Source organism: Stenella coeruleoalba (genome assembly GCF_951394435.1).
Source record: "Stenella coeruleoalba genome assembly, chromosome: 21".
Classification (NCBI taxonomy): domain Eukaryota; kingdom Metazoa; phylum Chordata; class Mammalia; order Artiodactyla; family Delphinidae; genus Stenella; species Stenella coeruleoalba.
The window spans coordinates 26,781,740-26,796,663 of NC_137167.1; the positions used below are offsets into that span (position 1 = coordinate 26,781,740).

Genomic DNA, 14,924 nt, shown 5'->3' on the forward strand with positions numbered 1-14,924 from the left:
CTAAGACCACCCTTGCTGAAAGTCACCTATTCTGAGAAATTTAAGGCTGTGTTTGGTGGAATTAAAATCTGCCTTCAACATGTGAAGATTTACCTCAGTTAATTTTTATATAAAATGGCAAAAGATGAAACTTTCATACCCACCCCCTCCACCACCTTGAGAAAAGAATCCTCTGGAGATCACCATCGCTGAGGTAACGTGGTCCTGACACACTGGTTTTCCCAGGAAAAAAATGACATCAGTGTCCTGACTTAGCGCCCCATGCGACCCCCTGCTTCTAACAGAGGCAGCTAGAGGCAGGGTTTCAGCGGCACCGCAACCACAAGGGTCCCGCAAGTGTTTAAAGCAAGAGGCAAAGGGTGGGGTGCCCCCTCCTGTGGAGTTTCCCACACCCACTGGCTCGCATGTGGGTGCAATTCCAAAGTACATTTTTCTCAGAAACAATCTAAGTCACTTTGGTTAATTAATAATAATTCATTCCAGATTCTCTTCAGGTGTTGAAAATCGTTTCCCTCTATAAGAGTGACTGAAATTCTACCTCATTAGTAATGAAAATGCAGTTACCAGATATTCTGGAAGAATCAATTCATGGGCCTGAGCATTTGCAAAATCAATACTATTGCAATGCAAAGAAAATTGCCTTTCATAGGGTGGATAATTAACATTATAAATCGCTTAGAATTAATTTAATATTCACTTCATCTTTACACCAATCCCATAAATGATGCAGATAAATGATCCTCATTACACATGATGCTCAGAAGATTAGTAACCAAGGTCACTTGATAATCAAATCTAGACTCTGGGTCTTCTCTTCCTAAGTGTTGGCCCTTTTAAATGTTTCACTATCCCTAATGAATGATAATATTCAAATTCCCTGAAACGGGAGAGTTCCATTCTTTAAAGGAAATAAACGTGACTGTGATTTTGAAGTTACAAAATAAAACCTATCTTGGAAAGCTCTTGGACAGGCAACCAGTCATACTTCTGACTTATATTGAGACATTTTGGCTTATTTACGTCTCTTCCAAATCTTTTTTTCTTCCAATAGTGCTTAAAAGTGGTGCCTTTAAGTAATGTATTTTAAATGATCTAATGATATTCAAATCAATTGAATCAATAGATTCAACCTCATATTTTGTTCTGCTATTGTATATTATCTGTTATTGCATATGGTCTATACAATTTAAAGCTGTAAAAATATGAAATGTGTGCATTTATTGTATGCAACATATGTGCATTTCAATGTCTATACATTCTACAGAAAAAAAATAGTAAACACTAATTTTATGCATGCTAAAGAATTCAGAGGGAAGTGTAGTGATGCCTGCAATTTGCCTTGAATGTATCAAAAATATAGATAGATTAATGGATGGATAGACAGATAAGAGAAACGTGACAAAGGATATGTAGTAAACATTAATGGGGGAACATAGGCAATGGGTATTATTTTTAAATTATTTCAACTTTGCCATATGTATGAAAATTTTCCTGACAAACTGTTGGGAAACAGCAAGACTTCTTATTTGATGTAGGTTTGATTTATTTTGTGGAGCTACCTAAAAGCAAGGGTAAGATATTTCTGTTAGCCGGTGATTTTAATTGCAACGGAATGATAACACAGATAGAGACAAAACCAGATGCATACAAAGAAATTCAGACACATGCAAGGAAGTCCAGACCAATACAAGTTACACCATGTTCCGTGTTGAACAAGCATATTTGTAGTATAAACTTCATACCTTCACACGTCGGGAGAGAGCCTTCAAACTGCAGTTGCGAGCCGAGCATACAGGTCAGCGTGTCCGTCCCGGACAGCGTGTACCCAGGGTGGCACTGGTACTTCACGGAGTCTCCTGAAGGAGCCAGCACAGCATATACTTGAAGATTCTGTCTCCAGGACACGCGGCGTGGGAATGTATTAAACACGCATGCGGCTTAAGTGAGTGCGCAAACTGTTTCTGAATCAAGATCGGTATTCATGTGTCGTCTGTTTAATGAAATGGTGCCATTTTCAGTTCTTAATTTATAAAAATGCCACCTTAAATGTAACCAGTATTTCTACAGAAATTATGTAGCAGATTTTCCTTCTTTGACTGATGTGTCTATGTTCATTTCCCTTTGCCCATGACTACTAAAAAAAGAAAAGGAAAGAAGGAAGGAAGGAAGGAAAGGAAGAAAGAAAGAGAGAGAGAGGGAGGGAGGGAGGGAGGGAGGGAGGAAGGAGGGAAGAAAGAGAGAAAGAAAAGAGAAATAGATGCTTGGGATTTAAGGTTGTACAACAGAATGGCTTTAATGCATCCGGAGAGGGCTATACAATGAACTTGGCCTAATTAGCACAATGTTCTCATTAACTAAGCCCTTAGGAGTAGAGCAGAAATTAGGTCACACGGTTTGACCACTGGTCTGAAACAGGGTGTGACAACAGGACAGAGTATTTGTAATTGAGACAGAGAAACCCTGCATCACAATAACTATACGGCAAACATACACCACAGCTGGTTTCCTAATGTGACCTGATGATTGTTTAATGAAACAGATCATTAATATAAAATGAAAAAACAGAATCTCTAAATATTATCATTAAATGTATTCACCAATTGTATTCCAGTTTCAATGAAAGGTCAATGTTAGACTAATCATTATTTTAGCCACAAATGATTTTCTTCTTCTAGTTCATGAACATGGTTCCCTAACTAAACACCAACATCTGTTTAAGTCTGTCTCTGAAAACTGCTTTTCAGGAGAAAAATGCAAACTACTGAGTGATGTAGGGGGAAAATGTGCTCAAAATGACAAAAGCAAAATTCAAACGGAAAAAAAAAACACTGAAAATCATGGAGATGAAGAAAGAAAAAGATATTTACTCAGTGCATGACCTCTGTGTATATCTCTCTAGCAAAGCTTGAGGAATATTTCTGACAAATACTCATTTACTTGACTGACTACTGCAGTTGGGTGGGTGTAAAAAAGGTGGGTTGAGCTAATGATGTTGTAATGAAGAAAACATTACCTATTTCAAAATCCTCATCCTCAGTAAGCATTTCTGCCTGTGGAACTGCTGGGGGAGGCTGACATTTCTTGAGCTGGAATGCTACATGGTTCATAAAAAACAATAAGAGCAATTACATTTGCTGAATAAACAGAAATCTTACAAAAAGCATTCCTCTTATGTTGTGTTGTTGTAATGCTTAGGTACAGGAACATGTCTGTATCTGTAAATCATAGTTTTACGAAAGTCTTGAGCTTCAAATGCTTACAGAATTACTTAATATCAAGGAATAGCTAAAATTGAAAGGAAAAAGTATAAAATTTAAAATATTATAATGTTTAAAGAAAAACACTTTACATATATTTGGAATTCTGCAAGAGAAATGGTTCCACATCCATGTCTGGCTCTGACATGGTCCTCCTCTGTCTCTTGTCCTGAGGAAGTCCATGTGGCAGGCCTCACGAGAGATAAGGGACTGGTATCTTTTTCCCTAAATTATTTAGCATTCATTCTCAAAATCAGTAAAGACTGGCTTTGTTCCCTCTGCAAACACATGACATTTGCTATCGAGGTTCATCTGAAGACAGAGATGAGGAAATCTATGAAAGGTGCTAAATGTATTTCAGTGGTCTCCGTATCAGAGTTTCACATACAATACACTTATCTTGGAGTAAATCCAAGCTTACTACAAAAGAGATGGGAAATAATAAATACATCAGGAAGAAAAAAGGGTCATGGGAACCTCTGGCATGAAATGCGAGAAAATCCTATTGGTTCTCGGTTGGCAGAATCAAGGAACTTTAGATGGAAACAAGGTTTATGTCGACGCTATGAGAAGAATCAACTGGAATTCTTTGCCTTCATCAACAGAGCAAAAGTACACTGACCATGAAAATTGAGGACAAAGAAACCTCCATTTGAAAAGTCGCTGTGAAACTTCAGCAGAACTTGATTGGTGGAACTGTACGCTGTTTCCAGGGCTGTGTTCCCACTGAAAACTCCCAGCTGAGGCGAATTCTGATCGGGACCATCCCTAGGAAAGAGAAGGGGAGTCATCGGAAGAGGAAGTTCCTAGTTACAGCTTAGATTAACAACCAGTCGGGCTCCATCTCGGTGAAAGACGATGGTCTGACCCCAGGATCCATCTGCAAAGTCTGGTCTTCAAACCAGAAGCTCGGGCTCACTTGTTCCTTCCACAGCTGACCTTTTCTGAGGCATTTCTGAGACCAGGTCACGTTTATTCTAGTGATGGCAATGCCATTTATCAGCTTCTTCTCAAATGCTCACATTTTAAAGTCTAAATTCAGGGTGTCTCTTTAATCACAGGTGAGATTTATGGAGCTCTTGCTACTGAATTGAAATATTTTAAAAAACTGAATAAAATATTGCTGTCTTCTAGATACCGTGTTTCGAAATATCAAGATATTTAACATTCACAGTTGATGGGACTCCAGTCTGTCTGTCTCACGCACATTCGGACAACAGGGGCTCATTCCGCTGTTGTTCCCTGATGAAGATTTTCCTGCTACCTCCTAAATCTACCAGTTAATCCGAGCAGACCTGCTGATATTATCGTGTGGATCTTCATTTGGTGTTGTCTGTTTTGCTTTGCTTCTGAAATGGCAGTTTCATGTGGTCAGTTTAACCTTTCAAGTTGTCCATTCCCCCTCATTCCCATGACCGGGATGCCCCTCCCTGTCAGGCTTATTTCTACAGCCTCAAAGGCTTCTTGGACTCTTCTCCCTTCTCGGCCAGCTGACATGCTTCCCACACAATGAGACTGCGTATTCTGAAACCAGGATCTGGTCTTGTAATTCTCCTTCTTATAACCCTAAGGTGAATCCTTGTTGCTCTAGGATGAAGCCTGAAACCCTTAACATGATTTATGAGGTTCCGTATGGTCCACCCTGCTTACCTGGCCAGGTCACCTCTTCTCTCTGGGCTCTCAGGAGACTTCCTCTTCTCTCTGGGCTCTCAGGAGACTTCGCCACTACACACCTGGTGTCTCCCAACGCCTGCAACTCACCCTGTTCTCTTGCCTTACAGATTTTCCAATAAATTGAACAACCACTACATTTACAACAACTTTGCCAACATACACACACACACACACCACACACACAACCTTGTTAAGTGTGATTACTCCTTGAGTTTTCAGGGCAGTTTCTTCCAAAAGCACATCCTGGCTCTTCAACTCTGGGTCGTGCCCCGACAGTACGCTCTACTTTTTCTACCATGGTTTGACAGAGAAATTGTCATTCCCATTTCCCCCATAAACTCTAACCTCCAAACGCAAAGGTAGGAATAGTCATTCCCATAGATAGGAACATTTAGTCAAGGAGAGTTTAAGTCACTTATCCAGACCACGTGGCTCATTCGATAGGGAGCCAGGGCTACATCCCCATTTAGTATCCCCTACACAGCACATGGGAGGGCGGTTCTGCAAGGTTTATAAAGCATGGAGAGAAAGCTGTGTGTAATCATTTCTGCAATCATTTCTAGAAGCATCAAATTCTTATAATGGCAAAGGATCCTATCAGCTTTTCTTTCAGGAAAAACAGCCATCACACTTAAAAATGAAAAATAAAACAGCGAATTCCCTGGTGGTCCAGTGGTTAGGACTCTGTGCTTTCACTGCTGAGGGTCCCGGGCTCAACCCCTGGTTGGGGAACTCAGATCCCACAAGCTGCGTGGTGCAGTCAAAAAAATAAATAAATAAAAATTGAAACAGAAAACAAAAATGAAAAATAAAATAATCATGGGATAGTCTCCTATATCGAGAGTAATCCTGAATACATCTACCATGCAGTAAAACTCAAACACAGTACCTAAGGTTTCTTCTCTGTCTCTCTAGATTTACTTGGTAACTTTCCTTTTTGATATTTACCTAACTACTCCATTTCTAAATAGATGTAAGTGACACGTCAGTGGTTACAAGAATGGTTTATCACAACGACAGATGGTGTTTCAGGGAAGGTTCTCATACCAAACAGCGATGTAGTCGTTGACAGCTTCAGTCTGCAGCAAGGTGAAGTTGATGTAGACGCCATGACCGGGCGGCACCATGATGAGCCAGACACAGTCCTTCAGAATGGGGTACTCGTCCGGAAACCCAGGGGAATAGATGGTCCCGTTCTGAGATGTCACATTATACCCGCAAGGAGCTGAGAAGGAAGTAAGAAAAATCAAGCCCACACAGTCCACTTACAAAGGATACAGTGAAATGTTTCTCAGTCTCTAAGGTCCCTCAGGCAACATTTGCCTTCTAAGAAATAATTGTGAAATATCTCTCAGGAACTACTTTGTCAAAATAATCCCCCTAAAGTCTTAAAACCTTGGAAGAATTATACTTCTTAGCTACGTTATCTAGGTTTCATTTAATATATTCTCCAAACATTCAAAATACCCTTAGGATAAAGTCATTTCCACATAATTAAAAAGAAAGAAAAAACCCTTAGTCAGTTGTCTCCTGTGACTGAGATGATAATCCGTTGGACCATCTGATGCAAAAGGGATGTTGAAATTATGCATAAATATTTAACTGAAAGACAATTTTTTTTTTTTGTTTCAAGTGAGATTTCTAAAGCCTATTTAAACTGTCTAAAAGAGAAGCATCTAAGTCTATTTGCCTTGAAACAAAGACATAATCAATTCTCCTCAGATCTACACCTGGCGAAATGAGATAAAATTACGTAAGTGGTATTTTATAGAAGCACTCCCATATCTCACCAGCTATCAATGATGTGAAGAATCCCAATACTCAAAGAGTCCATTTTTATTTTACTTAATAAAGGGATCATCACTGTTGCCATGGAAATTATTTTATTTTATGGAAAAATGAAATGACCATACATGAGCAGAAAATCTGAGACGTATTCTTTAATTTAGATTGTAGAATAATACATCAAAGTCATAGACAAGTAAAACTAAAAGCCAATAGATGCTATAAGAGTGTCTGTTACTAACAGGAATCTTGTGAGGCTTTCAAATATTTGCCACAAAAGTCATAAAATTTAGGTGGAGTGAATAAGCTGAAATACATTCTTATTAAAAGTTCAAAAACAATTCAAAATGATGACTGATGAAATAACATGAAGCACTATATGACACATCAACTATACAGATGCACCCTGATTTCAAAGGGGTTAGAAAATGTACCAGTGTCAAGTAGATTGAATCAGCCCGAGTTTGGGGTAAATTCATTAGAAGGGGCTGTGGAGAACATTTTACAAGTTTTATAGCATAATTGTAAGTGGGGTTTGGAGTCAGACAGACCTTGACGTGTAACCTAGCAAAACAAAGTATACAGATACTTATAATCTTTAAAATAGGGCCAGAAACCACGTTGCAGTCACAACAAGCTACGGTGTACCCTGAAGATGCCATACTTTTTCTCAGCTGCAAACGTCAGGCCCTTGTCCACCTGCACGAAAAGCCCACATGCTTTTCTCCTACTTTGCTGCCCAGTGAACTGGTATCTTCCTTCAAAACTCAAATGTCACCACCCCCTGAAAGTCTCTCCTGGTGGCTTGGGCTCCAAGTGGCCATGGTCTACAGTTCACGGCCAGCTGTTCTTCACCATTAGACTAATGTCAGCAGGTGGGAATCAGGGACTATGTCCCCACCCCCACCCAACCTCCTTGCATTAATCCTATTGCTGGGCTCGGATCTCAATAAACATGGACAACAAATAACTGAGAGACTGAAAATGAGTGAGACAATGAATAGAAAACACTTTAAAAATAAGTGTGTTGACAGCAACATCCTTTTTGACTCACCTCCTAGAGAAATGAAAATAAAAGCAAAAATAAACAAATGGGACCTAATGAAACTTAAAAGCTTTTGCACAGCAAAGGAAACCATAAACAAGACAAAAAGACAACCCTCAGAATGGGAGAAAATATTTGCAAACGAAGCAACTGACAAAGGATTAATCTCCAAAACGTACAAGCAGCTCATGCAGCTCAATATCAAAAAAACAAACAACCCAACCCAAAAATGGGCAGAAGACCTAGATAGACATTTCTCCAAAGAAGACATACAGATGGCCAACAAACACATGAAAGGATGCTCAATGTCACTAATCATTAGAGAAATGCAAATCAAAACTACAATGAGGTATCACCTCACACCAGTCAGAATGGCCATCATTTAAAAATCTACAAACAACAAATGCTGGAGAGGGTGTGAAGAAAAGGGAACCCTCTTGCACAGTTGGTGGGAATGTAAATTGATACAGCCACTGTGGAGAACAGTATGGGCGTTCCTCAAAAAACTAAAAATAGAAGTACCATACGACCCAGCAATCTCACTACTGGGCATATACCCTGAGAAAATCATAATTCAAAAAGAGTCATATACCACAATGTTCATTGCAGCTCTATTTACAATAGGCAGTCATGGAAGCAACCTAAGTGTCCACTGACAGATGAATGGATAAAGGAGATGTGGCACATACATACAATGGAATATTACCCAGCCATAAAAAGAAATGAAATTGAGTTATTTGTAGTGAGGTGGATGGACCTAGAGTCTGTCATACAGAATGAAGTAAGTCAAAAAGAAAAAAACAAATACCATATGCTAACACGTATATATGGAATCTAAAAAAATAATGGCTCTGAAGAACCTAGGGGCAGGACAGGAATAAAGATGCAGACGTAGAGAATGGACTTGAGGACACAGGGAGGGGGAAGGTTAAGCTGGGACAAGTGAGAGAGTGGCATGGACATATATACACTACCAAATGTAAATTAGATAGCTAGTGGGAAGCAGCCACATAGCACGGGGAGATCAGCTCGGGTGCTTTGTGTCCACTTAAAGGGGTGGGATAGGAAGGGTGGGAGGGAGACGCATGAGGGTGGAGATATGGGGATATATGCACACGTATAGCTGATTCACTTTGTTATACAGCAGAAACTAACACAACAATGTAAAGCAATTATACTCCAATAAAGATGTTAAAAAAAAATGTGTGTTGAAGCCATTGGGCTGACCTACCTGATGTGTGACTTGAGGTTAATCATTTGGTATTGATTTATAGCTCTAAGGTTTCCCTTTAGCATTCTGACTCTTTAATTTGCATCTAAAACCACACTATTTGGAGTAGTACTCTTCCCTTTGGGGGGAAGAAAACAAAACAACAAACAAAAAGCACGGTGCCCACCTCTTAAAGGTCAAAATAAATGATATGGTTATTTTCTTGGTAAAACACATTCTGACATTATGTCACTTAATATATTTGCCATGATTTACCTACGATATTCAAATAACAAATCCTTTCACTCATGTGTTCAATGAGTGTTTATTGAGAGTCTATTATGTACCAGACAGTGGGGCTGGAGCTGGGGATACAGCAAAGACCCACAGACACCCCATCCCTGCCCTTGCAGACCTCACTGCACACTATGTAGTGATGAGGAAAGATGTTAAAAGCTAAATAAGTATAACATTCAACTTGGGTAATAATACTGTCAATGCACACATAACGTTTTCTCAAGGCAAAATCCTGCTGTGTGGCCTGTAGTGAGAAAACGTACGGCCCTACAACAGTGAGTCAAAGCTGCATCTCCATTTTCTCTGGCCTGTCCAGGATCTCTTCCCAGAGGCTTTCCCCTCACCTTAGTGGCACCAAAGGTGTATTTTGAGTTCCATGTGTGAGCAGCATCTCAGGTGAACTCTGAAGCAACAGTGAACCTGTGATCTAGCCCACATGAAATGCATCCACCCCCATGCTCTCCCTGACGGTGAGATTCAAAGAAGACCCTCCAGTGGAGATGAATCACAACCCCGGGGTGGAGCATCCAGTCACTGGAGGGGTCCCTGTACCACAGCCAACCACCTATCTGCCAAGCAGCCTGGTTCCAGCGGGAGGGGCAGGCAACCCACCAGCCAGGAGAGAGACCATCGGGGTATCGTGCACTGCACTTCGCAACTGGGAGTGATACAGATGCCGCACTCCCCTCCACCCCAGGGGCCAGAGTCAACACACACGTATCCGTCTATGTATCTAGGAGCATACACTGAGGCAGCACAACTTATAAGAAGAAATACATGCAGTTCTGGCCTTCTTCCCTGTTCTTGGCACAGAACTCCTAAAACCCTCAGAATTTCCAAAGTGATGAAGATCAACCTTTTATTATTCATAACAGGCCCCTTCCAGCCACACCTGAGTTTATGTTAATGCGGTGATTTGGAAAGCTCTGAAGCCTGGGGGCTGGTTGCCCGGGGAACCAACCTGTGACTGGAGGTTCAGCCCCACCTCCACCTCTGGGAAGGAAAGAGGAAGGGGGGTCGACTTAATCTCCAACCTAAGGGCCCAGGATTTAATCAATCGTGCCTATGTGATGAATCCTCCTTTAGAGAAAAGAAAGGAGGGGTGGTCCAGAGAGGTTCCGGTTGGTGGAGGGTGGAGCTGTGGGAGGTGGAACGGAGTACCTGGACAGGGCTGCAGGCCCCTCATCTCTTCCACCTGGCTGTTCCCGGGCTATATCCTTGGTATTGATAATTAGTTACCTAGTAAGTAAAATGTTCAGTGGCTCCAGCCAATTAATCCAACAGGAGGAGGGAACTATGGGAATCTGCAGTCTATCAGAAGTACAGGTGACAACCTGGATTTGCATCTGAAGTTGGGGCAGGGAGGGGGGGCAGTCTTGTGGGACTGAGTCTGTAACCTGGGGATCTGAAGCCGTCACCAGGGAGACAGCTTCAGAACTGAGTTCCCGTGTAGGACATCCATCTGGTGTCACAGAATTGCTTGCTTAGGAAGAGCTCACACACTGGTGGCCAGAAGTGTCAGAAGTGGGAGTACTGCATGTAACTCTTTACACATACATCTATGTTAAGAATAAAAAGCTTAGTTTGGGAGGAAGGATTGCTGTGAGAAGCATAGCCAATCAAAGTCCTCAAGTTATTTCTGTATGTATTTCTCCAGAGGAAAATAAGTACATACAAATGATTAAGCTGTCTATTTCCATCAAGTTCTAGAGACAGCTTAGATATACTGAATATGATGGAGGTGAGGCATCACCTGAATGTCTCAGCAGATGTGGATTATTACCACGATGTTAAAACTTTTTAAAAAGACCTTAGAAATATATCTACATAAATATTTCAGTGTTAAAGAATTAATTAGGTCAACAAAATACTTTAAATTTTGCACTATATGTCTAAGTGTAGATGCATATTTAATTATGAAATTACATTTAGTAAATTAATAAGCCACAGCCTTCTTAACCATATTTTAACAAGTATAACCCATTTTTAAAAATTGAGACTTCTTAAGTTATGGTAAAAATAATGGCTTAAATTTCTCAGGTCACTTTCAGAGATATACTTTCATTTATTTATTATGATAAGATCACACTTGTAGTCCATATTTTTTTCAGATAAATTCAGAATATACTAATTTTACATAACAGATTCTTATGCAAATTAGCAGCATATTCATACAAACCAATTTAATATACACTTGTGAAGCTTGATGGCTTAAGATTTAAAATTCTTGGATCTTAATTGTCTGAATTGCTCAGTTTTTAATAAAGATGCCCAGAACTTGTTCAAAGTATCTTTTTTTTTTTTTTTTTCCCTAAGATTCTTCTGAAGTGTACAGGGCTGGACCTTTGAAGAGTGTTTTTCAGTACACTTGCCCTGTATACCAAGCATAAATCTGAAATGATAAACCACTCTGTGTTAATAGGATACATTTTAGGTGAGGATATTGGATAATCAGAGCGTCTGCTGGTGTCCCATGAGGGGCCTAACTGTAGTTTACTTGAATCCTGATAGGCATCTGAACAGCCCACCATTCTCAGGAAATAGGACACTTTTTTATTTAACTTTTTGGAAATGCAACCTTTTCTAGATAAAATAACTTTTGTTTTAAAATAACACCCCCCAGTTATTTTTTTAGAATTTAATCTAATATGGAAGACATTAAAAACATCTTGGAACACTTGCTTTACAATATAAGAATTTTACATGGATCTTATGTTTTGATTTTTTATTCTGTCTATGACATTATAGGTATGAAGAGAGACATAATGGCAAAAGTATCTAGTAGTAAAGAATCTGACCTTACCTAAAGAAAGGTCTGGCATTTGCCCTGGATTCTGGGAGTTAATTTTTTGCCATACCTGATAGGAGTGTCTTTGTTTCTCCTGGGGGCCTGGCCACATCCCTTAGTCTTAGGATGGGGCTGGCCTGCCAGAAAGTCCAGCCCTGCGATTTAGGGCGGGGCCTTTGGGTCACAGGATATCAGCTGGTCTGGAAACTGATTATCAACCACTAGATAAGCAATCATCAGTGATGCCTACATGAAGGAGACCCAATAAAAACTCTGGGCACTAAGGCTCAGCTGAGCTGCCCAGGGCGGACGTTCTCCATGCATATTGTCACAAGTCATTTCTGAGGGTGAGGCACCCCCTACATTCCACCCTGTGCATCACTCTCTTCGATGATTTTAATGTCTTTTTCCTGTTATAAATGACAGTCTTGAGTATAATAGCTTATTGAGTTCTGTGAGTCCTACTAGTAAATTAGCCATGCTTCAGGGTGGCTTGGGGGCAGTCCTGGAACTTTCACGAGGTACCAGGAGTCTTGGGCTGTCTTGGATGTCTGGAGGATTTTAGCTTCATGGTTTGGCCAACTCTGGGTAGCATTATACATCATATATCATCCAAAAAGATGTATCTTGTTATCTTCACACTGACAAAATAATTCTAAGCCAGCAATTATTTCCATGTTGGAAAGCTGGATTTGAAAAAGCAATGAAATCTAATTAAATACATAATTCTATTTTTTTATATCGAGCCAAGGAATCTCCTATTTACGTATGAATTCAAAGGATTCCGGCAAAAATTGCAAGTAAAAAGGGCTTTCAATCCTGACAATTCAAAGTAATTTATATATATAAATATATGAATTTTTAAATGGTGAGTAGTACAAAAAGTTTTTAAAGTGTGTTAATAAAAAATACCAGATATGCTACTGCTATTCTTAGTTTTAGAAAATAATTTAAAATGCTATTTTACGTTATTATATTTGTAGTCAACTAAAATAACTATTTTTTAAAAAAATACAGTGAATATTTTTCTTTTATAGCTGTTTATATAATGAAAAAGAATGGAAAAGTACAGGTGAAAAATGTGATTTAAAAAGTCTACCAATTTGCTTTTATTTTTTTTACTTCTTCAGTAGAAATTCAAACACAGACAGATGCCTTCCCCTTTTTGCCCCTGGGATATAAGTATTTAGCATTTCAAAAGTCCACAGAGTTGGTAATTTCATTATTTTTTATTCAGAGGTACTGTATTTATAATGTTAGAACATTAGGTTTATGGTAACTTTTCTATTTCATATGCTTTCTTCATAAACAAAGTACTTGATCTATTTAACTTAATATTGTAAAAATTTCAGAGTCATCATAAAAATTAGACAGCCAAACAGAAGCTTTAAAGAAGTGATTTCTGCTCAGACTAGGGATATTCACTGAAACCAGATCTGACCTTCATGCACCAGTAAAGGACCCTACTTAATTTTTTCCTAAGATTGCTCCTGCACTATGTCTTTGCTCACACTACTGCTTCTATCTGAGATGGTCTCTCCCTCTGAGTAGCAAAATAGTACGTGTCCTTCAAGGCCAACTACAAAAATAAAGTCAGTTTTCTGAAATACAAAATCAATATATGATCATTATAAAAGTTAAACAATAGAAAATATCTAGCGTGAAATAGAGTACTCTTTTCCCCTCTAATCCAGCAATTTGGTGGAACTACTGTAAAACTAAGCACTGCTCTAGTCATAAAGATTTCCCAAGCAAACACCATCTTCTGTATTTGTAACTCATCAAAATGCTCTTTGTGCCTGATTTTGCATAATAAATATTCATGTTTATTGTTCTGTTACCCTTGTAGTTTCCTTGAGGGCAAGACCTATTCTTTTTTTTTTTTACCTTACTGGCATATGATACATTCCTGAAATACTAAGTAGAATGAGTTTAACATAATAGATTCCCAATAAAAATTTGCTGAACAAATTAATGAATTCTCAAATACATTCACTTAATATTTCAGGCACCATTATACACATGAAAACTTAAATCGTTTCCAAGAAAAGTGATTAACCTACCATCACACCTTGGAAAAGGGTAGTTCCAGTTCCTGTTGATCCCATGCTGACAGGTGAGGACTCGGTGGCCGATTAAAATGTACCCAGGATAACACTCAAAAGATACCGACTGCCCCACACTGTAGTCCGAGTTGATCATATACCCATTCTGAAAAGGCGGCGGGTCTGGGCAGTTCTGTAATCCATAGGCTGGAACAGACAGACAGAGCCCAGCTCAGGAATAGCAAGTGCAATTTGTCTGGAATTAGAGGAGGGATATGATGGCGTGCAGCTTCTTAGAGTGAACTTTTTAGACATGAGTTTTAAACAAGGTCTTTACTAAGATGCCCATTACCATCCTAAGTTAAAACAGTAATTATTAGTAGTAGTAGAATTATAACAATTTGCATTTAATGAACACTTACTGTATGCTTTAGAAGTTACATAGCCCATACCAAAAATAAATTTGACAATGCTTACCTTGGAAAAAAAATGTATGTGGGGAATTTAATGAAAAAAAGAAATATAGATGATAATAAAAAATGCCTTTGTAAAGAACATCAGGTGAACACGGACCTAAACGGTTTTCTTCTAATTTAAAAGAAAACTATCCTAGCACTCCTTTCTAAGTGTTTCTAATTAGGAAACAGGTTGCTGTTTTGTTGAGTTCAGTTAATGTTCAGTGCAAATAAAATAAAGAAATCCATTTCGTTTTCTTAACTTTCTCCTTAAAAAGAAGTGTAGAATCATTACGCTAGCCATTACGATCTATCAGTACAATCTCTTTATAATACATTGTTTATTGTGGTTTATCACTATATCACTA

General features: G+C 39.0%; 1 protein-coding gene across 1 annotated transcript in view; it reads right to left on the reverse strand.

Moving 5' to 3' along the window:
* Window positions 1–14,924, reverse strand: part of CSMD1 (CUB and Sushi multiple domains 1) — a gene marked incomplete at its 3' end in the record, with an annotated part of 609,346 nt that overhangs the window by 104,088 nt on the left and 490,334 nt on the right. The window contains exons 38-42 of the mRNA XM_079909493.1: window positions 14,120–14,308; window positions 5,979–6,156; window positions 3,880–4,025; window positions 3,014–3,094; window positions 1,743–1,856 (exon numbers count right to left, since the gene is read on the reverse strand). Coding sequence (XP_079765619.1) covers window positions 1,743–1,856; window positions 3,014–3,094; window positions 3,880–4,025; window positions 5,979–6,156; window positions 14,120–14,308 — 708 coding nt within the window. The remainder of the gene's footprint in view (window positions 1–1,742; window positions 1,857–3,013; window positions 3,095–3,879; window positions 4,026–5,978; window positions 6,157–14,119; window positions 14,309–14,924) is intronic.